The sequence below is a fragment of the Lepisma saccharinum genome, chromosome 1 (assembly GCF_977018435.1).
Source record: "Lepisma saccharinum chromosome 1, izLepSacc3.1, whole genome shotgun sequence".
Taxonomy (NCBI): domain Eukaryota; kingdom Metazoa; phylum Arthropoda; class Insecta; order Zygentoma; family Lepismatidae; genus Lepisma; species Lepisma saccharinum.
Genome location: NC_139229.1, coordinates 24459157 through 24486471, shown reverse-complemented (window position 1 = coordinate 24486471; position 27315 = coordinate 24459157). Strand labels below are relative to the sequence as shown.

The following is a 27315-nucleotide window of genomic DNA, read 5'->3' as shown; positions in this document are numbered from 1 at the left end:
AAATTTGGTCAGATGAAAAATAGGTATATTCAAGAAGCATGTGCAGTCATACTGAGAAAAACCTCGGCAAACTCTCAAACTAAAGTGAGCAGGGTTTTATCACTCTCTTCTCCTATATTTATAACTTTACTCCCTTCTGAAACTAATCAACAACATTACATATTATTAGAGGCACATATTTATGGTGAAATATCAAGATTTTGGTACAAAAACTGGGCACATTTCGGGTATATAAAATGGCATTTTACTGTTAAAATGGTGAATATAACCCTAAATATGATTTAAAAACTATTAGGGATGGGACCGATTGAGGCATATCTGTAAAATTACCTATTATTTTAGCGATCCGATATATTGATAAATATCTAATAATTTAGTGCAAAATTGTGCCATTTTTATGGATAATCTCCATGCTCTAATTTCTAAAAAAGTAATTGTCTAAATATGCAATTTCTTTTTCACTGCAGTCACCTTGAAACATATTTATTAAGGAGGTCAATGAACCTTTCAGGTTCTTCAAGGACCATTTCTAATTTTATATTGGATCGGTAGAATATCGATATCTGTAAATTTTGTATCATTACTTTATCAGCCAAAATTTCATAACAGCCCATCCCTAAAATCTATATATTACACAAAATTAACTTTACCCTCCTAATAGTACATTTATTAGTTGTCAAAGTAATAAGTTTATTTCTGCGTAAAGGCATCCATTTTTGCTTTTTACAGCAGAATTAACAAATTTTCTGGTTTCACAACTCTTTAAGTTTCGTGTTAAGCGTTTATTTCGCATCATTTCATGACAAAACATGGTAAGAAAATGCATGCCACACCTTTGAAAGCCATGAAAAAATTAACATTGTTGCAAAAAACTAAATATTCATGCCTGTACATATTATGTCTGCTTTCGCTGTGTATTGGGTTCCCCATCATGATGATATACACACTTGGCACTGAATAAAGGTGATGACAAGTGTTGAAGAATGCTGCACATTTTAGCAAAACTGGGTCAGGATTACGTCAAGCAGCTGATTGCATTGTCCATGCTCCCTTTGTGTGTAAAATTCAACCAGCTCCAGAGCGTTTTCCTCTTTTCGGTATGAATGAATGATTTATTTTACTTCACCTTTCTGCCACTTTGGGCTAATTGCAAAGGTGAGGATATATGATGATCAGATGAAATGATGACAAGGACAGTGCACAACATGAGCCTCGCGGAGGATTATACTGGCCGTGAATCCAGTCGCCAGATCCTCGCTAGCCTGCAAAATGTAGTCCAGTGTGTAGTACGTCGAAGTGGTGGTTGATATTTGGGTATCTTTGGAAAGGATCACCCCTTTTTTGGTTCCCTTTTGCCCACTATGTTGTTTGCCAAAGTAATGAGAATGAGAGCTCTTCACTTGAATTGACTCCTTATATTTGGTCAGTTGACATCATCTTGTTTTTCGATATTGCTTCATGCACGTGAGTAAACTTTTATTTGTAATTATAAGTAGGGAACTTTTTTTTTTCAGCTAGAGGATGTAATTAATACTTGTATTTTTTTTTCAGCTAGAGGATGTAATTAATACTTGTAAATGTCCATATAATGTTGTGCAATTTATGCCCATCAGGGCAGCTAGATTTTTTAAACAATCTGTTGTCATTTGCTAAAATTGCGAGTTATTTGGCAAATAATAAATCAATGAGTTTGTACGTCAATATTGTTACAACATCTTTGGTAGGTATATATGTACACAATCTATGGTTTTCAATCTGCATTTTTAGTTCACTTGTGTACTCAGGGGCCAGTGCTAGGGGTAGAGATTTTTAGAAAAATAGATTGAATAAAAAGTGTTAAAAAGTAAGAACGATGAATCTTTTTGGTAAGCCCCTGGAGGAGAGGGGATAGCATGTGTGTGTTATTCATATATGTTTCGAATTTTTATTAGCTCTTATTTTTTACCATTTTTGAAATTAAGAAATGACCCTCTCATAAGACTGAAAAAGCATGGTCTTCATTTCAGTGCAGCTAATTTTTATGTGTATTGAACTATCTGTCTCTGGGGGCAACAGAGGAGTGGAGAGCATTCATGGGAGGTGCTCACAAAATGGGCTTCCTTAAGTCTCTGGACAGAATATCCTTAAGTCACAAAAGCAGACCCTGAAAGTAATAATCAATTTCGTTGACTTAGTCCTGGTTGGAATTTGATTTATTGAATTGATTGAATGAAATTATAATTATGGGTGCTTCAACACTTAGGCTATTTGCACCTCTCACATTATATGGGGTCCAGTCCCTTACCATAGCTAAAATCAATATATGTCTCTCTCAACTAAAACCTCTCCTAGTTGAAATCTGAAGCTGTAAAGGAGCACTCAACACATAAGGACAACACACACATACTTACACTGGCTACAGGTTGAGGTGTCAGAGCCTCTTTGTCTTGCAAGACTGCAGTTGAAACATGGAAGTGAGGTTGACATTTGAGTGTCAAACATTACACCTTACAACCCAGGCTGGAATATGAAAGATACATGTGGATTACGGGGAAATTTTACAAATAAATAAAGTTCAGGCGAGACATTGAAGAAGTTCTAATTAAGATGGAAGATTGTACAGGTAGGAAACTGGCCATACTTTGGAAAAGAGGACGGCCCAGGTCATGAAAGGTGAAGATTAAGTTGAAGAAGGCAACGTAAAAGTACAAGGCACAAGAAGAATATGTTTGAAATGAGACCAAACAACGACGTTCACCACGACAATTTCCAACACTGACCAGAACATGGCCAGAGTAAAGTGGATGGGTTGTTCCGGAGTAGGCTGGATTAAATGTTCAATTAATCTAAACTAATAGAGCAGCAGTCCTTTAAACAATTTTTTTAAATATACATTGCTAATATATACAAAAAATATATTTTACACAATTGTCTAATATTGTAACATACAGGATCATCACATGAATTATATATTCGTATGTACAGTCTCAGACCCATACGGGTTGCAATGATCCCATTGAAAATTGGTGTGGTGGTTACAAACCAGAAGTGTCTATGACTGTACCACAGGCAATAAGTAAACATTACAATGTAGCAATATTGCAACATAAGTGTGTATTAATGATTTTCATAAATAGAAGAATTCTGCAATGGTTAGCTCAAAGTCACTTGCCAACATCTGTTTTTTCCACTTTACACAAATTATGTATAAAAAAAATGTCTAATATCATTTAACTGAATAATATACAGTAAAACTTTGTTAATCTGGACTAATGGAAGGGATAAGTTGACCAGTTTAACGAAAGTCCGGATTAACTGTTGCAACATCTGTGATGATTTTTACCTGGGGGTCAAACGAGAACTGGATGGGCCCCTCTGCCCCTCCCTCCCGGTTTCGACACCGGTGGTGATGTGATATACATATATGACACTATTTTTTCATGAAATTGTAGCCTGATTTGATCTAAGGTCAGAATTTTTCCGGCTTTGTCCCCGCACAAAGCTGATCCAGGGTCCAACCAGCATCAAATCAAAGGGTACCCATTTGGAAGGGGGGGGGGGTGTAAATGCAGCCGGAGCATGGTACTGATCACATCACCTCCAAGATGTCTGGCATCAAAAATATGTGGGGCCCTGCCCCCACATGTCATGGCACGGTGCTACACGCACAGGGAACTTTAACTTTGATATTGTATTCGTTTCTGTACCTCTGAGTAACTATGTTTATTTTTTATATGCGCTAGCGATGTGCCGAAGCTGATTACAGATGTATGAAAATCGGCCGAAATTGACATATCGGAATCGGCAAAAATCCGATATTTAAACCGGTACAGATTATACTAGAGTTTTTACCTTCTAAGAAGTTTTATATTCTAGTTTTGTAAGATTTATTGAAAATTTGGTTATGATTCGTCATTATTGTAGAGTTTTTGTAATAAAATTATTGCAAACTCATTGAGAGGATCAACCTAACTCAAAATCGGAAATATAACAGAACATTGCTGAACCAGAATCTGCTGTTGTATTGGAAATTCAAAAATGAATATTCAAACCTGAAGCAGGTCCTGAGAAAATACTTGGGCATACCTGCTGCATCAGTATTCAGTGATTGAGTGTTCAGTGTTGCTGAACAGATTTGAGATAAGAGAAGAAGTAGGTTACTTCCTGAAGTGCTTCCAAATCTCGTGGTTCTGAAGTTGAATCTGGCAGAACAGGAATTCATTTTGCATTTCAAAAAACTGCTTGTGTACTAATGTTTAATCTGTTGAGAATCCATGTTCTTCTTAAAGGTTCGCATAACATTTTGTAGATGCAAATGTACATTCGCATCTCTTGAAAATATATATGTATATACATATGATATGCAATAGAAATGTACATAGCAAATTCATTTTTGTCATGCTGAAAATAACATCCCATTTCTGTTTAATAATCTTATGTATCGGAATCGGTTCCAAAAATTATTGGTGAGTACATCGGCATCGGTAAATTTTCAGCTTCGTCACATCCCTAATATGCGCATATACAAACCGTCTACTATGTCAATGACTGAGGGGCCCCCTAAATGCTTACTTGTCTCTGTGCCCCCTGGCACTGCGGGGTTTTGCAGGTTGTAGATCCGGCACTGGGCATACGCCTAAATACACTGTACAGTACAGTACTACAAAGACTGCGAGAAACAGAATTTCATCAGTGGTTGCCTGCCTTTTCTTTGGGAAGTTCTCTTGTTGACTTCTAGCCACATTTAAAACCTTGCATTCTAAGTTGTTGTTGTTTTTTTGCCTGTCCGGATTAAGCGAAGTCCAGCTTATCGGGGTTCGGATTAATGAGGTTTTACTGTACTTACAAAAAATACAGAAAGAACATTTTAGCAAAAAGAGAAAAATTCTGTGAGCGAATAGGGTAGTACCTACAAGAGTTCACAATTCCCATCACCTTATAATCAAGGGGTCCTGGGTTAGATACAAGGTGGATGCACATTGCACACTGCTTCAGATCCCACTTTAAACTGTAGGTCCAGTCAGTAATAACCCTATCTGTGCATAAAGTGGACTTAAACCAAAACTCAAAAACTGACACCCTCCTTTTTTAATTTACCAGGCAGATATTTTTTTTTCAAACATAAGACTGCTCTTGTGGATATCATTTCACCTTCAATATGTAAAAAATGGAACCTTTTTCTTTCTTTCTTCAAAAAACATACTTGAGTTTATTTTCATTGACTTTCTATAATATTACACATGAAAACAAACAGCCAAGTCTCACTAGCAGATTATGAAAAAGGCACTGTAAAAGGGACACCAACATTACAGAAGAATTTAAGAAGAGACAGTTAATTAAAATGTTACAGGCAAAATTTGGTGGTTCCACAGGCATATATGCAATAATATGATGAACTGGCTAAATAAATTAAATCGATCAAAATGGTTCAACAAATTAAATCAATATGATGAAATGTTCTGAAATTGGAAATCAGTACTCTTTCAAGTTCATTATATGTCAAATATGTAATAACTGCCACTTTACTTTTCTTTTTGGGCAATCACTAAAAAACCTCTACACAAAAATAAAATAATCTGCCTCACAAAAAGCTTTTAAAGCCCAAAAACGAAAGATAAAATTTTGTATACATAACATGTTCACCAATATACACTCAGAACTCTGCCAAATAATACTACAATACTTGTAATCCTTTTGCAAAAAAATAATAATAATAATAATTCTTACACGCTGCACTGAAAAAAAAACACGAAAGGAACATATATATTCCTTTCTCAAGTCGGAATGTTCTAAACTTGAGCAGAAATTTGAAGCAAAACCATCTACAAATTGATGGCATCTTCTTTTTGGACTCAACTTGGAATTTATATAATAATTAGTATAGTATACTTCCTCAAGATGATATTCATTGCTGGTTTATAGTTTATCAAGTAATTTCTTCTGTGTTACTTTTCAAGAGAAAATTTTATGTTTCACGACACTATTGGCTCCTTTTACCTGCAAAATACAGAACAAAAATTACTCGAATTTTTCAGAACATGATAATTTTATATTATGTGTAAATTGGACAAATTATTTGAAGATCATTAGAAACTACCTCCCAATGTCTTTCTTGTATTTCATAAACAAGTACAACAGATTGTCTTTTACATAAGAAAGGCATGATATTTCCCAATGAGTAACTAGAATTTATTTGATTTAAGGATTTTGCAGCAGGGTCATTCCACGTCAAATCATCCAGGCAATGTCACCCACCATCTCCGATTTTGATTAAATTCAGTATACTTATAGAACTTTTGATGCTGATTACAAAAATGGCAACTTTTTAAAGTTGGTCAAGGGGTTCAGAAAGTACGCGTTTTTAAATATCTCCGTGTACGCCACTTTGAATGACACGCATTAAGTTATAAATGATAGTATCTTCTCTCAGGTTTGCCGTAGAAACTTGAAGTTTGTTTTCTCTTGCTCAGGATAGTGTAAGCTTTCATTTAAATAAAGTTTCAGATCTGTGTATCAATAATCATGTATTTTATGCAGTTTCATGCATTTTTTTAGAAAAATAAATGACTAACTTCAAGTGCAAATTTTGTGCAATGCCCCCCTTTCAATTTCCCCCAAATTTTATATACAGGTAGCTCAGAGTGTGTACTAATGCTTGATGGAAAAATTGGAATGGGCGGTTCAGAGACAGGGTGATGAAAAAATTAATTTGCATTAAAATATGTTTTGAGGTATAATATTCAAAATTTCTGTTCGCTATGTGTGAAGGTAAGCATAGGCATAACCTTACGGGGACATTGGGAAGCATTTGCCCCTTCCAAAATTTATAGATTAATTAAAAATTACAAGTTAAATATATTTTGTGAACCTCCTGGCACTTGAGGAACAAACAAAAAAGAGTAATTATTGTGATTTTTCAAAGTATTTAGCAAATAATCTTTGACACTATTTTTATGAGATGGAAAACTTTGTGATTCTCTCAACCCAAAGATAGTTTTCAGGTTACGCCCATGAACATAGTACCTAATTATACTTACTCTATTGTACTCTATGCATTTCCAAAATTTAATGCACTAAAAATTGTGCCGTTCACATTTTCTGTTCCCAACTCTAAAAAAATATATCTGTACCTTCTCTGGATGCTACGTAAAAGGATTTCTTGGAATTGCTGGCGTGGCAAGGAAGCTATGCTTTGTTGCATGCTAACTTCATCCACGATTTACTTTAATTCATATCTAATTGTATGTGAAAACGTCAGTGTTTTAGGTGAACTGTCGAAGGAGTGGATCTTTGGATCTTGTTGAACTTGGAATGGAGGAGAAAGAAATAGGTGCAAGTGGAATCAATGACACCATATTCAAAATACCGTGGTCAGCATACAAATGATTTCTTTGTACAAAGTTGACTTTGTGTTTCATCATTTATTTGCAGTAGTAATGTAAGTGTATGAAGACATATTATGTACTAGGAAAGCAATTTGTAATTTTTACACAAATCAATTATCATTAACTGTAAGTTTCTTTCACAGTAACTGTAAAGTAACTCACAGTTACTTTCAAAGTACCAGCAACTGTAACATGTTACTTTTTAAATGACTGTAACTTGGTTACTTGTAAAAAGTAACTTACCGAACACTGTAAATAGCCTGTAGCCTAAGTTCAAAAAACAGTGCATACTTAATATTCCTGGTCCTGTTGTATAGTACTTTGCAATCGCTGACACATTGTACTGTGGGTTGTTGTCATATTACCTTACGTGATTAATAAGAAATGTATGCCTCCAACACTATTTCTACGGAATTGGTACTTCATTGCTGCATTTGTTACTTGATACTGTAGATGTCTATAAAAGTATTCTAAGTGTTCCAACCACCCCATCACAAGGAGGTTTTCTGTGGTATGTGGCAAAAAAGTTCCACTTCGAAAAACTTCAATCAGCACAAATGTGTATTATTTATTCTTACTTCATATTACGTATTCCCGTGAAGAGTAACAAAAAATAATCTATATTGAGATAAAATGCACAAAAAGAATGTTCTCGAAGAGAATTTGCTAAACTTGGGAATGCTAATGATGATGATTATAAAATTTGCTAAACTTGGGAATGCTAATGATGAGAATTATATTTTTTTAAAAAAAATGAAGACAGTTTAAACTAACTTAGATACAGTGAAACCTCGATTTTACGTTGCTCAGGTGACCAAGCTGAAAAACTTAAATTTAAGAAAATTTAAAACCGAGGAAAATTTCTTAGCAATTTACTATGTTGGGACCACCAAGATTGAATGTAAAATGCAGGAAAATGTAAAATCGAGGAACTTGAAATTGGGGTTCCACTGCAATTATTATTTGTAAATTTTAATTGATCTATAAATTTTGGATGGGGCAAATGCTTCCCGTTGTCCCCGTAAGGTTATGCCTATGCTTACCTTCACACATAGTGAACAGAAATTTTGAATATTATACCTCAAAACATAGTTTAATGCAAATTAATTTTTTATCACCCTGTCTCTGAACCGCCCATTCCAAATTTTCCATCAAGCATTAGTACACACTCTGAGCTACCTGTATATAAAATTTGGGGGAAATTGAAGGGGGGGCATTGCACAAAATTTGCACTTGAAGTTAGTCATTTATTTTTCTAAAAAAATGCATGAAACTATACATAAAACACATGATTATTGATACACTGATCTGAAACTTTATTTAAATGAAAGCTTACACTATCCTGAGCAAACAAAACAAACTTGAAGTTTCTACGGCCAGCCTGAGAGAAGATACTATCATTTATAACTTAATGCGTGTCATTCAAAGTGGAGCGGCAAGTGGTGTACACTGAGATTTTTAAAAACGTGTAACTTCTGAACCCCTTGACCAAACTTTAAAAAGTTGTCATTTTTGTAATCAGCATCAAATGTTCTATAAGTATACCAAATTTCATCAAAATCGGAGATGGTGGGTAACATTTTCACAAAATTCTGGATGATTTGACATGGAATGAACCAGCAGTACTAAGTTTTGGCAAATTTTAACTGGTCTTTCTATAATTTTATTCCTGTTGCTTCCCACTGATGTTGGAACAATGCCAAGGAACAAAAATGAGATGAAGCAGTACACTATACTCAGGAAACACACATTAACTCTTTTATTGATGAGAATGTTAAAGGTATAATATATACAGCGTGCCCGAAAAAAAGTCCGGGGTTTCAAACACCAGTGTATTATTTTGGTTACAACATACCTTACAGTGGTCATTTAAGTGTAATCGTGGTAGAACAACAAGCAAGTTTTACTTCACACATTTCCCACCAGATAGCAGCAATGTCACATACAGGCTAAGCTGTTCATAGACACCCGGGAAATGAATAGCCAGAGCTGGTTCCATTCCTTGGCCACCCAATTTGATGCAGTTTTTTTTCTTTTGGGGCTATGTAAAAGACATTGTGTGTGTCAAGAAAAAATCCAATCACATGACCACCTCTGCCAAAGAAGAACCACAACCATGAACCTTCAATTTCATGAAATTCCTATCCACATGGTTACCCTATTGTGGACTAAAGTGGCTTGATGTCTGTAGGGCTCTAAATGGTGTGCACACATTGAATTACACTAAAGGTAATGAAACTTTGAACACTACTGTACTTCCATGAAATACATTACATACACATGTGATTCAGAATGTAATAAAATAACTTGAATTCAAAACCCCAGAGTTCTTTTTCGGATATCCTAACTTAATTTCATATGTGAAGTTTGGTGTTTCTGCATTGCAAATTTGGTTCTTTTCCAATTAATTTTGAAAGGCCCACTGCCTTCATTAACTGAGGATGGAGCATCTGGAGAAATTTGCAATGCGGAAACACCAAACTAAAATACTGAAATACTAAAACCACATTCACCGCATCCATCATGAACTCAATTACATAGTTCCCAGGTTCTGTGCCAATAAATGAAAAATGTCAAATCTCGATTCATTGTACACATTACATATTCTAAAGCAATTCAAAATACAAGTTGTGTTTGCTTGTTGCAAATATATGCTGCTTTCTATTGCAATTTTCTCAATAAAGAATTTACACTACATACAGGAATAAAACTGCTCAATACAGTACATTTTACACAGAAACAATGCCCCCTAACACGTTTCCTCTGCTCAAATTGTGAACTCTGAAATCTTGAAATACTGTATTAGAATAAATTGACTATTCCTGTCTGTATGAAGATCTAAAAACGTACATCCCAAAATTTTAGACTGCTACTTAAGCAAAAAGAAATACATGAACTATCATTTTTGTGATAAGCTGGCTAAATCACTAACCATATTTGCGAAAGTATTTTCTCACACTCTTAAGGCCTCCCCATGGCATAGTGGTAACATCGTTGCCTTGTAAGCAAGGGGTCCCAGGTTCGATTTCCGGTAGAGGCACATTGCACAGTGGTTGCACTATAAATTGTAGGTCCAGTCCTGATTAGCCTATCTGTGCTAAAAGTGTACTCAAAACAACAATTCAAACAAACAATCCAAGCAATTCAATTCAGATAAACTTGAGAAAACATGTTTAACATCTACTACATGAATACAACTGTTCTAGGTTTACCAACCAGATGCAACAGTTTCTAGCACATACATTGCTCTTCTCATCAGGGAATGCCGAGTGTACAAATATGCGAAAAAGGGGTGAGCGAAGGTTAGACTGAATCCTGTGATTGGTGGATGGCATGCTTTTATGGAGCAGTCAATTCTATGAGCTGGAGTCCCATATCCCTGCGAGAGTCACATCTGTTCAAGCCATGGCTACGGCTGCTTGTACTCTTCCGTCCCAGTAACCTGCACATTTACTTATGTTTTCTTGTGCCCGCAAGTAAAATTCTATGACCTTCAGTAATGTTGCGTTCTGCTAGTCCCAACCTTTCAAGTTGCAACAGTGTAACTTTGATCTTCCTTTATTGCTGTTCGTTGGTGCATCCTGTTTGTCTGCTGCATGCTATCATAGGGAATGTGGTATACTTATGATATCTGAGTTCCACTTCATCTTCGACTGCTTTGAGTAGAAGTCTATGGATGTTCTTTAACTTCGGCCTATTGAGAATTTTAATAAATGTCCCAGGTGTGTATTCGATGAATGGTACAATGGTTGTAAAGGGGTGTTCCTTTTCTGGGTTGCTTGCAACGGGGAACTCTGCGCTGACAAATCAGTCCTTGTAAGGGCCACGTTCATATTTGCGACAGGTCTGGTTTGTCGAGAATAAGCCATTCTAGAAGATACAGTATTGTTTAACTTGTAGTTCTTCATTTTCATTCTTGAAAGATACTAGGGTTTTCTGGATAGTTTTCTTTTATTCCTTAGTAATAAAACATACCCTTTAATGTTTTGAATGTGTGTCCTCTTGATTCGAACCTGATAACACACTTTTACTGTACACTGTGGGCATTTCTTCATCAATTTGATCTAACTAGCATTCATTGTAATTGTCATGATTAGGCTAAAACTAACAAAAAGTTGTGCAACTATGAAAATTAGTAAGTTTATGTTCATAAATACGTAGAAACTAGTACTCACTTTATCCATGAAACTGTATTTTTCTTCTTTGTTCTATTAATTTCAGTGGCCACTGCCATCATCCTAATTGGAATTTGGTGTAATGTTGCTTGGCATGCTTCTATTGTTTGTAATTCTCTGGCTGCCGCTAGGTGCACTGTTGTTAACTGTACGTCTGCATCCTTGTCTTCTGCTATTTCCCGGTGCTAACTGTTGTAGTAAGTGTGGTGTGCCTGCCCGCTATCGATGTTTACCTCATGTGGGAAGTGCATTATGGCATGTGTTCCCTTGATTTTGGTGCCTACGAGTGTGTGGGCGGTGTGTTTCACTTAGCCATAAAATGCAAAAGGTACAAGTCATATACACCGCCCACACACTTGTAGACACCAAAATCAAGGAAACACATGCCATAATGCACTTCCCACATGAGCTAAACATCGATAGAGGACAGGTACACCACATTTAGATTCCCCTACCATAACAGTTAGCGCCGGGAAATAGCAGAATACAAGGATGCAGACGTACAGTTAACAACAGCATACCTCGCGGTAGCCGGAGAACTACGAACAATAAAAACCCGCCAAGCAACAGCACAAGTTCCAACTAGGATGGTGGCAGTGGCTACTGAAATTAATAGAACAAAGAAGCAAAAAACAGTTTCTACCACTGCGTCTCTCTTCTCCCAATTATGAATTCATGTTCATGTTTTAAAATGCATTTTTTAATAGTCTCTGGTGCCTATAAATCTGTACTCACTCATTATCAAGTATTATTTCTTACCTTTTCTTTATGAACATATCCTGCATGTTTTAATTTTACAATACATGGAACCACTGGTGTCCGAGGCGATTTCAGGTTCTGCAAAGAATAAAAAGTATAAACATGTATTGAGATACTTGGTACTAAGAAAGAAAAAAAATAGTACCATTACTTAGGATAAGCAGAAAGTCAGAAAAAAAGCATGCTTGATGTTTTGGTGTGCAACCCCACTTTCTGAACTACTGACTGTACAGTCTTACAAAAATTTACCATATGCTATGTTGGAAACATGGCCACCATTTCTAAACCAAACATGATAAGAATTCATTTTGAAATAAAGTATTTGCATAACAGATTGTACTTGCAAAAATATTGTATTATCCTTGGCTGTACCACTATCCACAAAAGGCAAGGTCAACTGTTTTCCTTTAGGAGGGGATGCTGAAAGTCCAGCATTTGTGCTTTGTTAGGTTTTGATATGAACAAATTGTAGGTTGTAATGAACCTTCATCCTTGTAGTTTCTTGTGACAAACATTAGCCTTCTAATGTAATTACATCTTCATGGTTTGCCGATGTGAATTGACAATGGCACCAATTCACAGGGTGGCTACTCTAGGACCATGATAAAATTCAAGTATAATTCCCAGTTTTCAAGGCGAACTATCCAAAAATTCAAGGGTACCAGATGTTTTCTCTATTTCAACCTCACATATTACCCCCCCCCCCACACAAATACGAGGCGTATTTTGTAAGTAAGTACCGTTTTGATATGTACAAAAAACAAGTAAACTTTTTGTAACAATTTTATTGTTACATGAAAGACCACACTTTTATCTACTTTTCCACATAATTGCCACCAATATTAAGGCACTTATCATATCGAACAACAAGCTTTTGTATTCCGTCGTCATAGAAGTTCGCTCCTGAGTTGACAGCCACTGCAACACAGCCGTTTTGAGGCTATCGTCTTCATCGTGGCACTGACCTCCGAGATGCTTCTTCAGTTGCAGAAACACGTGGTAGTCACTGGGTGCTAGATCGGGGCTGTATGGAGGATGATCAAATTGTTCCCAGCCAAATGATGCGATGAGATCTTGACAAGAAAAGTCAAGGCGCTACCTAAACGTTTGATTTTGTGCGCCTCAGTTAACATTTTTGGTACCCATCGTGAGCACAATTTTCGATAGTTTAAGCGTTTGGTAACAATTTCGTAGATAACACTTTTTGAAACTTCAGGGAACTCCTCTGATAATGAAGAAATCGTGAAGCATCTGTTCTCTTTCACTTTTTTGTCGACTTTCTGCACCAAATCGACAGTGATCACTGAGGATCGCCCACTCCGTTCCTCGTCATGAACATCCTTTCGGCCATCTTTGAAAGCTCTTACCCATTTGCGTACCATTCCATCACTCATAATGTTTTGTCCGTACACTTCACAAATCTGACGGTGAATTTCAACTGCTTTCATGCCTTTAGCACTAAGAAAACGAATAACCGCGTATTTCACAGTCGGCGGGATTCTCAATCGGCGGAGGCATTTTAAATACGCAAAAGCAAATGTATACACGATCGATTGTTGCCGCAATGGCGTCTGTGGCTTGCCAACAGATGTAGGTACACAGTGCGCATGCACGGGACACCGACCACAGTGCTGCAGGCGGAATTTCAAAATGGTACTTACTTTAAAAATACGCCTCGTATATTAATACAGTAGACTTGCGATTAACCGAGGCTCTGGGTTAACCGAGGGAGTGGTTGGAAAACAGCGTGCTTCATAACGCACACCCCTGTTTGTTTATGAGTCAAGTCACCATCCACGCTGCACGTGTTCGTTGCATTGTCGGTGTATCCAATTGTTACGGTGGTGTTTAAGTCTGTGTAGGCAGGCCTATTCTAAGCGGAAAAAGTCATCTTCTCATTTATGTTGTACTAGTAATAAATAATTACTATACATTTTAAAGTGTTGTTTCGTCATTTACGACCTATTACCACATTATCTCCTTATTATCCGAGTCTTTCCATATCCGAGGTAATCTCGGTCCCAATTAGCTCGGATCATCGTGAGTCTACTGTATAAAGGGTCCGTATGATTCCATTGTTCATTCAAAAATTCTAATTCAATTTAATTGAACTGCATATGAATTTAGTTTAAGATGGGGAGTTTACATTTGCCATTTTGCATACTCAGACTAGAAAAACATCTACAAACACAAGTCACAAACGATATGGGATATAGTAATTTAAGAAAAACTTTAACTGTGTAACCATTTCAAATTTACCTAATCAACTTCAAGATATCTTATCTTGCAATAATCTTCCGTATGTCAGATATATTGTTCTGCAAAGAACACTAACGAAGCAAACGGATTGAGAGAAGTTTGTTTTATTTTTTACGCAGCTTTCTTTTCTTTTCCTTTCTCAATAAAAATAAAAGCTAAACTGTGCATTAATAAATATGTATAAATTGAATGGGATTTGGATTAATAAAAGTTGAAATGTTTCATATCTACGGAGAAAAATTCACACGCATAATTCCCAGAAATCAAGGAATTCCCGGTGAGTAGCCACCCTGAATTTAGGAAAGTTTCAGTGGGAACGACAGCAGGGCAGTGATCTTTCCTTGCAAGGGAAGTCCACAAAGCAAATTCAAGAGGATATAACACAAGGATCAAGGGACCATAGCTCATGCTATGCCACAATGAAAAACTAGGTTGCCACATTTCAGACTGGGCATTTCAGCACGGATGATGAGTCATGTCTGGGGAGGCCTCCATTCGTAATAGGGGAAAAAACTGGTAGATGATGTATAAAATGATCTTGGAAAATATTAGAATTTCTGTTAAGTTGATAGCTGAGACCTTCAGTCGGGGTAATTATTCATGACTATGTTGACATGAGGAAGCTTTCCATGAAGTGGATCCTGAATCATCTTCCCCCAGGACAATGCATTGCCAAACCAAGCCACTATCACAATGCAGAAATTGGTTGACCTGGGGTTCGAAGTCCCCAGATTAATCCCCTCCAGATAACCTGTTAAAAAAAACAACACCAACACCACCTGTGGCAGCACTGCTGAGGCCATCCACGCTGTAAATACATGATTTCAGGAGGAGTCAAAGACATTTTTTTAAAAAGTCTTCAAAAGTTGCAAGAAAGGTTGAATAAGTCTCCACAAATAGTATGTTGAATAAAAACCTCAACACCATTTGCGATCTAAATCCCACTAGGTAAAGCTAAAGACTTATCAGCAGCCCCCTCGTAAAATTCATGAGTTAAATTTCATAAAAGCAGAATCAAATACAAAGACAATACAGGGAATAAGACACCTTGGTCATAGAATACCTACTACAGGGTGTCTCACTTGCTCTTGGCCCCAGATTTTCACATATAGAAATCAAAGTAATGGTTGTCTCTCCATGTTACGGAAAACTGCCGTCAACATATCGGGAGACATAACATCAAGTTCCTTTCGAATGTTGTCTTTCAGTCGCATAAGAATCCGTGGCTTGTTGGGATACACTTTCCCTTTCAGCATGCCCTATAAGAAGTAGTCCGGTGGGGTAAGATCGGGCAATTTTGGTGGCCAAAGTCCCTTTGAAATTATGCGATTTTCAAAGAAAGACTCAATTTTGTTCATGCTGATGTTGGAAGTGTGACAAGTGACGCCATCCTGTTGAAAATAGCCAGTACGAAGTTCCTAGTCATTCAACTGGTTTACAAACTGACTGAACACCGCAACAAGCACACGTCCGTAAGACTGCATCAAATGGCCAACTCGCTCATTTGCACGCCTAGAACGACTGTGGCGCTCATTCTCATGATTTCACCATGCTTCTCACACGCCAAGGTCCTTAGCAAATGTTATTAAATTACAATTACTTTAATTTATATATGCGAAAATCTGGGGCCGAGAGTGATTGAGACATATCTATGTATATCGAAGCATATCTATGTGCAGTGCTTCCACATCTGTTCAAGTGTGAAACTGCTTCCGATTGGTTCTAACCTTTAAAATGTTATTGGTTGATATCTTTGTCTTCAAAATTGCACTTACAGAAGAGTCGAGTCATGATTGCTGCTACTGCGAAAAGACAGCTGCACTTTTGTCGCATATTAACATACATGCCCGATTGACAATTAATGTTTTATGTTTGTTTCAAATATTGTACAATAACAGAACTTCCAGGCTGGACCAGTTCATGCATCCATTCTTCACAAACACTGTTAAAAACAGACCACAAACATAAGAACCTCTGGCAAGAAGCCTTTGTGCATCTTCCCCTTCATCCATTCAGTTCGGACCACTCACTACCTCTCCAACTATGTACGAAAACATGGCTCAGCACAGGATCTTTTTCTTGCGTTCCCACTGTAGAAATGTATTTGAACGACGAAGAAACAACACCCAACATAAGAGACATCTATTGAGCTGCTGCTAAACTACTAGGCAATTACATACAATACTTCTCGAGGCCAGTTGAGCCAGTCTTTGATCAAATATGTCATATAACATCTTTCCCATTTTACATCATAGACATTCATGCAATTATAAAATAATAATTTTCAAATACATACCTGGAACAAAGACTCAGATTTCTCTCGTCTATCCTCTTCTGAACTTTCGATGACTGAAGACTCACTTGTTGAGGGTGAGTACAATATATCGTCCTCATCTTCTGAACCAGATGAACTTATCAAAATTTTTCTGTACGGACGTTTTCTTCTCACCGCCTTGAATTCACTTAGATCATCGTCCTGGGCACTAGAGGAGCTCACTTCTATATCACTTGAGTATGATTGTTTACTTCGGCGAAGTCTCTTAGGATGTGATATCTCATGACATTTTTTTGCTGGAGTCCTTAAATTATATCTTTTACCCAAGTGTCTGTTTTGCCAATGTATCGTGAAAACATCACTGCCACTATTATGACATTTTGGAAGGGAGACGTTCACACGATTCCGAGAAATTTCACTGACCACTGGCACTACTGCATTCTCACTTTCAACACTGCCATCACGATAATTCCGACTATTCAATGCTAATCTTGGTTCTTTTCTACTACGTAACTGTATTCCGTTAACACACTTCCCCCTGATATCTCCCGAGCTACGCTGAACTGTATTTATGTCCGTTCTCGCTTCACGATGCAAATTCCGTAGTCTTAGGCTATGAACTTTCGGGCTATTTTCGCAGAGAAAGACTGGTTCGGCATCTGCATGATCTTTCCGTCTCCTAAGTTTATGCTTTGGTGACTTTATGTACTTGCGTCCGATCATTACTGAGTCACTCTTGTCTTGCTTTTCTTCACGTTTCAGTACTGCAACTGCGTGTGTATTTGCACTATCAGTCTGAACTGGTTTTGCACTCACACATTCATCTTCCTTGACTTTGTTAGAACTTTTTTGAGCCTTACTACCTGTTTCTTCAACCTGCTGAGCATTAACGTTTTCTTGTGGCCTCACTAATTCACTCTCCTTAGAATCTACACATTTGGAGCTATTCGAAAAACCATTTTGTGAGCTCGCCGAGGCTACAGGCTCCACAATAATAGTCTTGCAAGAATTCAGTCTAGATTCTTCAACACCTTTCAGAATATTCAAAGTGGGACGATTAAGCAAAAGCCTTGCTTTCACTAAATCATACTGGTACATGAGTGACTCAGCTTTGTAACCTAGTTTAATCAAGCTCTCCCTTCTAATAGCCATATTATTGAACATCCAATCACCTAAACTCTCTGCTTCCAAATCTTTTGGATTATACAGTAACTCAGCGACTTCCTTCTTCCTGGAAGATGTTGAGATGGAATCTGGACCATTCTTGTTGCATGTCTGGGACAAAGAGGGATTCAACAAAGAATTCTGTAAATCATTCTTCCGAGAAAACTGTTGCTTTTGTTCGACTTTCAAACATTTTGATGGCTCCTTTAAGCTTCCGCTCTGTATATTTCTTACTGAAAGTTCCTGACCATCTTGCTTCGGCTAAAATTAAACAAAGAAAGTTCCAATACAAACATGAAATTCTCTTACACATTACATTACTACGTTTAAAATAATGTAAACATGCTGATAAAAATACAACAAATATAGTGGAACCTCGATCTTACGTTTTTCAGGGGACCAAGCTGAAGATACTTAAAATGAGGGAAAATTTATTAGCATTTTACAATGTTGAGACCATAAAGACTGAATGTATAACGTGGGAAAATGTAAAATTCGGGAACATAAAATCGAGGTTCCACTATACACAGCGTGTCCCATAATTTTCCAGACTGCAACAAGAAAACCAAAACTGCAAATGAAACGACACTATTGGGTGTATATTATTCAAAATTCATTCCTTGTGCTTCAATACACTGAATTCAACGCTCATACAGCTTGTCAAAACACTTCTGGAAGTCTTTGACGGGAATAGTGTTGAGATACTCGGTCGAAGCTCTTTGAATGTCTGCAACAGCATCGAACTGGGTCCCTTTCAGTTTCGGGAAAAGGAAGAAGTCAGGGGGAGACAGATCAGTAGAATAGGGGGGGGGGGGATGATCAAGCAGAACAATCCCCTTGGAGACCAAAACTGATGGATAATCACAGACTGGTGACTTGGTGCATTGTCAATAAAAAGGGACCATGTGCCCTGTTGTCGGTAATGTGGGCGTACCAGTCATATTCGTGTCCACAGACGTTTCAAAACCTTAAGTTAGAACTCCTCTGTGACCATTGGGAACAAATTCTCTATGAATGATACCCACGGAGTTGAAGAACGTGATGAGTAGAGCCCGGAAGTTTGGCAAAATGCCTCTTTTTATCTACTGCACATATTGATAAAATTATTCCGGATATACGTTTCTTATGTTGTTTTGAATGTTTTGGAAGCCTTTTCATTTTGCCTATTTGGGACCCCACTGTCTATTTTTAATTATAATGCCTTTTTTTGCCTTTTTCAATGAAATTTGACATTTTTTTTAAAAAAAATGTGTATATAAATTATTTTTCTCCCAAAAAACGTTGTTGGCATTTATTTTTCTTCCGTTTATTATGTGAATAATTTTCGCCTTATTTAAGTAATATTGAACTCACGCATGTTTCAACATTGCTGAAGGAGAAAAGTGTGAGAAAAAAGTATTTCATGCTGAGTCAGGATATTGCCTTTCGGTTAACATTTCTTGTGCATGATTGACTGCTGAAGTGGACAGGTTGATTTTGAACACAAAGAAAATATTTCTGAAATCTCCCTCTCGAACCCGAAAATTTCAGGAAGTTGCGATTGAGCTTAGTTTACCTCAGCAACCAGTCTTGACGAGATAGGGAACCTGGATTTCAGCAGCTATATATTATGCTAACAACCTTCAAAAAATCAGTGAGGTGATCGGTGCCTTTTTTTCGGTTTATTTTGCCTTTTTTTTTTTCATTTTTAGTGCCTATTTATCACATTATAAAAGGCTTTTTTGCCTGCCTATTTTAACGATAATAAATGCCTGAACTTCCGGGCTCTAGTGATGAGCATCGTTTTGATACCTACAGGACTTCTGCTGGAGAACTTTCTTGGATTCTGGGTACCCTTGGCTCTTCAACACCGAACTTTGGTGCTCTTTTAACAGCTCATATTGGAAACACCACGTTTAGTCACTGGTCACGATAGTTTTCAGGAATTTGGAATTGGAGTGTTTTTCCACATCATGCAATATGTAAATGCACTACATCAGTCCGGAAAATTATGGGACACACTGTGTATACAGTTACAAAGTAGACAGATTAATTTGCACTCTATCAGTATTGGCTGATAATTTTACTCATCCAGTATTTTTATAAATAGCATTTAGTGCAAAATTCTGAATTTTTGTTGTTAATTTTGTGAATATAGATGCATAATTCATATACAGGGTGGTACACAAAATGAATTTTTTTGTCAAAAATATGAAGAATCATCTTATGTATGTGATGTGTAATTCATGATGCTGCCACTAGAGGGCTAGTGTATATGAATAGCCATTCTGGTGCAAGAATTAATGCAATCTTGTATTAATTAATAAATTAAATGTTTTAAGATGACATTTCAAAATGTGTAGCTTACCTTAGTTGGATTCATGGTTTCTTAGCCCATATTTTGGAGAAAAAAGAAAGAAAAAGACTGCTGGCTCCTGAATAACATTTAGCTTTGTCTACCCTTGGTTAGAACATGTCCTAATGAGCACAGGATTTTGTTTGATTTTCAAAGTTTACGTCATTTTTTCCCCTTTAATGCAATAATAATGATGAATGATGATTCAGTGACCTCTCAACATGCTCACTTACCAAGCCAGCTTCAGCACAAGAAAAATTAAATGTATCATATGTTTCCATGGGACATAAGTTGAGCTAGATTGTGTACAATGTTTTCGAATAACTCTTTCTGGACAGGATTTTTTTTGTTGCTATTTTTCAAAAAAATCATAGAAAATATGTTGTTAGTGTGTATTTATTTAACATTTTTTTATAAAATCTACAACACTTCTTCTTTCTACATATACACATGTTACATTTCACACAAATTTTCTCACATTTATGAATTTCTTTCTGTAACAATTTTTTGAAAGTAAAAAGAAAACAACATTGCATAAAAGTTACTGAAAACATATTTTCAATAGGTAACATAAAATTAATTCATTAAATAACGAAATCAGAAGCTATTCTCAGCAGTATAAACAAAAGCACAACTTAATTCGACAAAGAGTATAACTGAAACTCAGCAACGAAGGAAACATTGACATTCAGTGGTTGAAATTTAAAAGAAGTGGTTACAACACACATGCACAAGAAATGCTGTGCGATTATAGCCTGTCGTTCATTCACAATGGAATTTTATAGTCGCTCGTCTGGAAGCAGAAGCAAAAGTACTAAATAAGTATTACAGCAATATAAACAATATTGTAATGACCAGCTCCTTTTTTATAAGCTACTAATGGAGAATGTCCAGCCTTTATGGAATAACATACACTCTAGTAGTTACGAAATAAATTGTCCTGTACAAAATTTTTCGATATTACTTACCCAGTCCGAACAAAATTTGACACCTAAATTGTCCTTAAAATGGTACCACACTCTGAGAAGAGAGTCTTCGGAGAGGCCACCAGATATTTCCCGCAAAAGAACCTCTATTGCAGCATCCTTAGCTAAATCTTCATAGGCATTGTCCTTGGTTATCTACAACAGCAACAAAATCCATGCCAGAATTATAATATATCAACCCCAAAAGAAAATTAGCAACAATTTACTGCAAAATAAAAACTGGAATTATATTTTTAAAATACAATAATGAAAAACAGGTAACAAAAATATATTTCCATCTCTGCTACTACTTTTGCAATGTATGAAGAGTTTAATAAATTACAAATAGTACAAATAAACGTGTATTTTTTCATTGAATGTTTTTTGGCCCCCATAACACAAAAATAAAAATTAATGGTTTCAGTTCCAAAAGTTCTCTTGGTGCTTCAGCCTCATTACTAGGAACCTGTTCCCATTTTTTCCAGAATTTAAAACACATAAATATAACACAGCAAATGAGTCAAAGAACGGGAAAGGACACAATGTCTGAAAAGTTAAAATGGACCGGTTAAAAATGGGTGTTAAAAGTTTTAAGCTCGTGGAAAACCTAAAGAAGTTCTTGGTATTGGAGCCAAAATGTCGAAAGAACTGTCTTCATTTTATTTTCTTATTTTTTATTGTGATTACAAATTGCTAGAGGCATGTATATTTCGTTTTTGACGAAAACACAAAATGTTAAATAAAACATTGTAATGTTAAATTTTCATGTTTCTGAAAGGTGTGGGGTGCACCCTGTTTTGTCACGAAATAATGCGAAATGAACTGCAAAATGCGAAATAAGACTCTTAAACACGAAATTTGGAGTTTACTTACTGACGCGACACTTTCTGAAGTCAAAATTATCCTGCGAGTTATTCAATTCAGGGAAAATAGATTAATTCTGTATGACAATAGAAATAATACATTGTCATAACAACATTTGAAAATGGTTAGGCTAAGTTCAAAGTTCCACATTTGTGCAATATTTATAATAATTTAGTCATATGATTGCTCAAAATTATATTCATATAATGCAATTAAGTGTCTGAAATTACTACTTAAACTAATTTTATTAAATATGATGTTTAAAAAAGCCAATTTGTATATCATGACAAAATTATCAAATTGTGCAATATTTTGAATTCATATTCATAACAGTTATTTTTGACTGGCAATATGAAAAACAAATATCTTCAATCATATGTGTTCTTTCAGACAAGAAAGATATGATACATTCAAATTTATAATTAAATTTATTGAAATTGTGTACATTTGCATTGGCATCAAGGTTTATATACAAAGGTCAACTCTTTAAAATTGTTCAATGTATAATATGATGTCATACTTGGTATTTTGTATCAACATTCAAAACATGGTAATTGTAATTATTAGATAAGTATATTGTGATATACATAGTAAAATAGCTGTAACAGAGCAAATATGTACATTTACTACACAAACATTCATTCAAGCTGTTAAGCATTTATGGACAAAAATATAAAACAAAAACAATTGAAGATAACACATACTAAAAAATCTGGTTTGAACTAGTTGCTCTAATACTAGTTGTCTGTGACTTTTGAGAAATCTCATGAGGGATGGAAGATAAGTAAAAATGTGGCTATTGGTGAAGGATTGATATTTGTATAAATCTTGATATTTTGAAAGATTATACTTTGCAAGTTAATCTTTAATAGTTTGTTTAAACTATAAAGAGACATTTTGTTCATAACAGAATCTTGAAAATACTTTTATAATGGCATAATCTTTAAAAAAGATTTGGAACTTGTGAAAAGTGCCAAGTTTAAAAATTGGAAGCAGGAAATTATTATCTGCTTGCATCTGCATTATCAAGCTAGTAGATGAATAATGCATTACCTCAAATGAATGTTTTGAGAAATAAGACAAAGTGAGAGAAATATCTTCTGCAATTTTGGATGTGAATTAACCATATCTGGAGTTTTAACAATTGAAGAATGGAAGCCATCTTGTAAACCTGGTTGAAGAAATTGACGTATTGAGTATACTCAGATGTAGAACTGATGCATGCCAAAATATTAAGAAAAAGATTTACTCTAACTCACAAGGAGATAATAAAGAAATATTTTCTTCATATAAATAACATTTATATGTTATAAATGTTCTTGTAAACAAACCTAACCAAAAATATGTGCCTCTACAAACTGCACATTATTAAATACACCGACTTATTAACCCAGAGAAGAATAACTTTGTGTTTCTTGTATGTACGTATTGCTTGCATGTGATACTTATATCTCATGTAGTTTATTGTTTTTACAAGCACTTAAACATAACTTCTAATGTAATGTTTGCTTCAAAACGCACGGTCTTTTCATCAAATATCTTCTCCCAAACTGTTACATCAAAAGATTTGTTTATGTGCTTGCACAGACCATAAACTACAAGAGAATTGATAATAACTTTGTTTTCTGTAAACAGAATTCAAACATACCTTTTCTAAAGCGGTTGATGGAATCTCAGATCTTAGGCATTTTACTAGAATGCAGCATTTTTTTCTAATATGCACTGATCGTTCCTGCACAATACCACAAAGGTTTATTGTATTGCCAGGCTGATTGTATTTGAACAATATGCCATCAACATAAATCCTTGCATTTGTGTGGCATTCTTTATGAAAGTCCTTTTGGCTATCATCCTACAAATGAAATAAACACATTTAAAAAATTAATTCTACCATATTTTTTATGCATTTGAAAATGAGATGCTCACTGTAAGTAAGTGGATTGAATGCGAGTGTCTTACTTAACAGAACAGCTATCCTTTTTGTGTAAATTTCAAAATTTGCATATAATACATATACTTATGCTGTAGCATTTATTATAAACAGCAGAAAAGCTATTATTTTATTAATGTACAAAACAGTTATCATAAAATAATGTGTACTTATTTCTTTTGTTTCAAGGCAATTCCATGAAAAGAGGACAAAACATCATATTTTATGCTTTCATTCATTGAAATCAAAGTTTTGGCTGTGTTAGCACTTAGGCTATTTGAAGCCATCACATTATACAGGGCCAAGTAAGTCCCTTACCACAATTCAAATCAGCATGTCTCTCCTTACTGATATTAAAAGCTGGTGCTGTAAAGGAGCACTCAGCTTATACAGGGTGTTTCAAAATGATTTGAATGATAAAAACACATTCCATGAGCAATACAACATAATCACCGATGAAATATGCCATGAAATACATTTGAACAAATTCATTAAGTTTCTTTTATTTTGGAACAGTCCCAGTAGTTCTAAATTCTGCCACCAGGTGTCAGGCTGACCAATTGTAAAATGGCTGCTGTAACTGGCAAAACATTCTTGAACATGTTGACTACATGGCTTATGCCACAGCTGACACATGACTCTGTCAGCTCGATGGAGCACAATGCCACTTCCACCCTAATGTAAGAGAGTTCCTTAACGAGAGATTGTCACATCACATTTATGGATTGGGCATGCAGCTAACAATTACCGTATTGATGTGACTTAAACTTGGACAGGTGCATTACATATGTGTGAAATTGCATCTTATTTGGCCATTTATGAATAAAATATAACAAGTTGAAACCGTTCAAATCATTTTGGAACACTGTGCATAAGGACAAAACAGAGGACAACACACAACCCTACAGACAATTATACTGACTGTATAACCAGATGCCAGATATTTGTTGGCATGCAACATTGCAGTTACTGGAGTTACTATTGCCACACATTATCATATATTTTTCAAGCAACATTAGTCGGAGCATGTTTTTTGTACCACACTGGCTAGCATGGACATCGGTAAAGTAAGTGACTAACACTACACCATGTTACTTACGTGAAATTTAGAAGATTTCGCACTTCCGCATTGCACAATTTAATGGTTCAATCCTATTAATTTCGAAGATCCACTGTCTTCATTCACAAAAGGGTACGGCATTTGAAGTGGAGATGGTACCGCATCACTGGATTGTTTGTTCCCGCTTCTAAATTTCACGTAAGTAATTTTAAACCGCGTTTACCGCAACCATCATGAACTACACCATGTGTCTAAATGTCTGGTGAATGGTCCGATATATCAACGGCAACATGATCCAGGAGCACGCCCATGCACTTGGCTATCCAGAGACATGGCACCCAGCATGGAGTACACGTGGCCTCGAGAGTAAAAATGCTGCGGTGAGCCAAACGTAGTCAGTGTGAGAAGTAGTGTCGTAGTGCAATGGAGCAACAAGTGAACATAAGAAAAAAGGTAAAGTAAAGTGCTCCCCTGTGCTTAGCATCATGCCATGAAGGCGTATAGGGGGTGTGGGGGTAACGCCCCACACTTTCTTGATCCGGTCATGAGTGGGGGTGATGTGATCAGCATCACGCCCCTGACTGCCTTTATCCCCCAGGGTTTCCCCCAGGTACCCATGTTTTTCGACGCTGGGTGGGCACCGGGGCCGCTTCCGTTAGAAAAGTTCCCGGATTTGAACCGGTCGGGGATCGAACCCGGGACCTTTAGCATGGTAGTCAGACACGTTACCGACTGAGCCACCACAGCCGTGAACATAAGATCTGCTACAAATTGGGAAAAATGGCGACAGAAATGTTGGTGTAAGTGAATTTTGAGCAGAAAATGTGTTTACGACTGGTCCAAATGCTTTCGCGATGGAAAGGAAACAACTGAGGAGACAGTGAGCACCATCGTCCAATCCAAGAACGCGTGACAGCAATTTTGCAATCAATTCCTAAAGAGGTCTTTGCTTTCCAGAAGCTTCATGAACATTGCCAAAAGCATGTTGTAGTGGATGGTGTTTATTTTGAAGGCCAATAAAGGTAACTTCTGGTTTGTTTCTTTTCTGATACCATTCACCAGTGCTCGATAAATTTTCTTCAAAGCTAGTCGCCTGCTCTGAAAATCAGGTGCCATGAAACCACCTACTAGTAATTGTGCATACTACAGTATGTTTCAAAAGTCCTGCAATCCAAACTTTGAAATTGTATATCATGAAAATCGTAAGAGATATTTACACCAGGTTTTCTGCACTGAACTAATCCTGTCGGCTATCACTGGGTTCATAAATTTATGTTAGCATTTATCTAAATAAAAGCAAATACATTATTTTTTAAAAAAACATTGTTAATTTGCTGAAAACATCTGAGAACTGATTTCCAACAATAAATACCAACTCTTAAACAATTTGTGGGATCATTTGTTGGTGTTTGACTGGCTGTAAAACAGTTGCTTTGTGAGGTACAGAAGAAGCAGAGCATTTTTATTGGAAAACCTCTTGCACATGAGTGTAAGAATGAGTAGTAAAATACTTTTCAGCAATGCACACGCACTGCTCCAATGAATACGAAATGCTAAATCAATTAAAAAAAACAGACAAAAGTGAGCGAAGAGAATTCAATGTAAACAGGGGCAGCCTAGGAATCTGTCAAGAGTCCAATTTTGGCACATCTTAATGTACGATTTTTCACGTAAATGTATAGCCAATACTTAAGACACATGTTGCATGCGACTGTTGGCAATATTTCGACCTGCTATGTTGCCATATACGGAGATATGTCCCAAAAATGGCACTTTTCACTCAATCCATAAAATCGCCAGTCAAAAATTCATCAAATGTTACACATGACCAATATTGGTCGCAAATGACAGACTGATCAAATGTCTAATTATGACCCTTCGATAATTTCTTACATATTTTTCTTACTCAGAAGTTAATTTCTGGAAAAAATTGAATGCTGCTTTCTGTCAGTTATTAATTTATATAATTTTCTGTACAGAGTGAACTGCTAATTTTAAACATTGAAAAATATCTCAATGCATGAGGCTTTATAATGCAGAAAACCCGGTGTAAATAAGTCTTACGGTTTTCATGATATACATTTCCAAAGTTGAAACACTCTGTATAAGATGCTGAGTATCACAGTATTCAAAACATCGCTAAATTATTTGATAAAGCAGGAAAT

The 27315-nt window shown here is 36.1% G+C and overlaps 1 protein-coding gene across 1 annotated transcript in view; it reads right to left on the bottom strand.

Annotated features, from left to right (window-relative positions):
* Positions 1-3138: 3138 nt before the first annotated feature.
* Positions 3139-27315, bottom strand: part of LOC145993806 (uncharacterized) — a 29881-nt gene continuing 5704 nt past the window's right edge. The window contains exons 4-8 of the mRNA XM_083129627.1: positions 23809-24012; positions 21300-21452; positions 16854-18257; positions 12299-12376; positions 3139-5976 (exon numbers count right to left, since the gene is read on the bottom strand). Coding sequence (XP_082985753.1) covers positions 5932-5976; positions 12299-12376; positions 16854-18257; positions 21300-21452; positions 23809-24012 — 1884 coding nt within the window. The 3' untranslated portion in view covers positions 3139-5931. The remainder of the gene's footprint in view (positions 5977-12298; positions 12377-16853; positions 18258-21299; positions 21453-23808; positions 24013-27315) is intronic.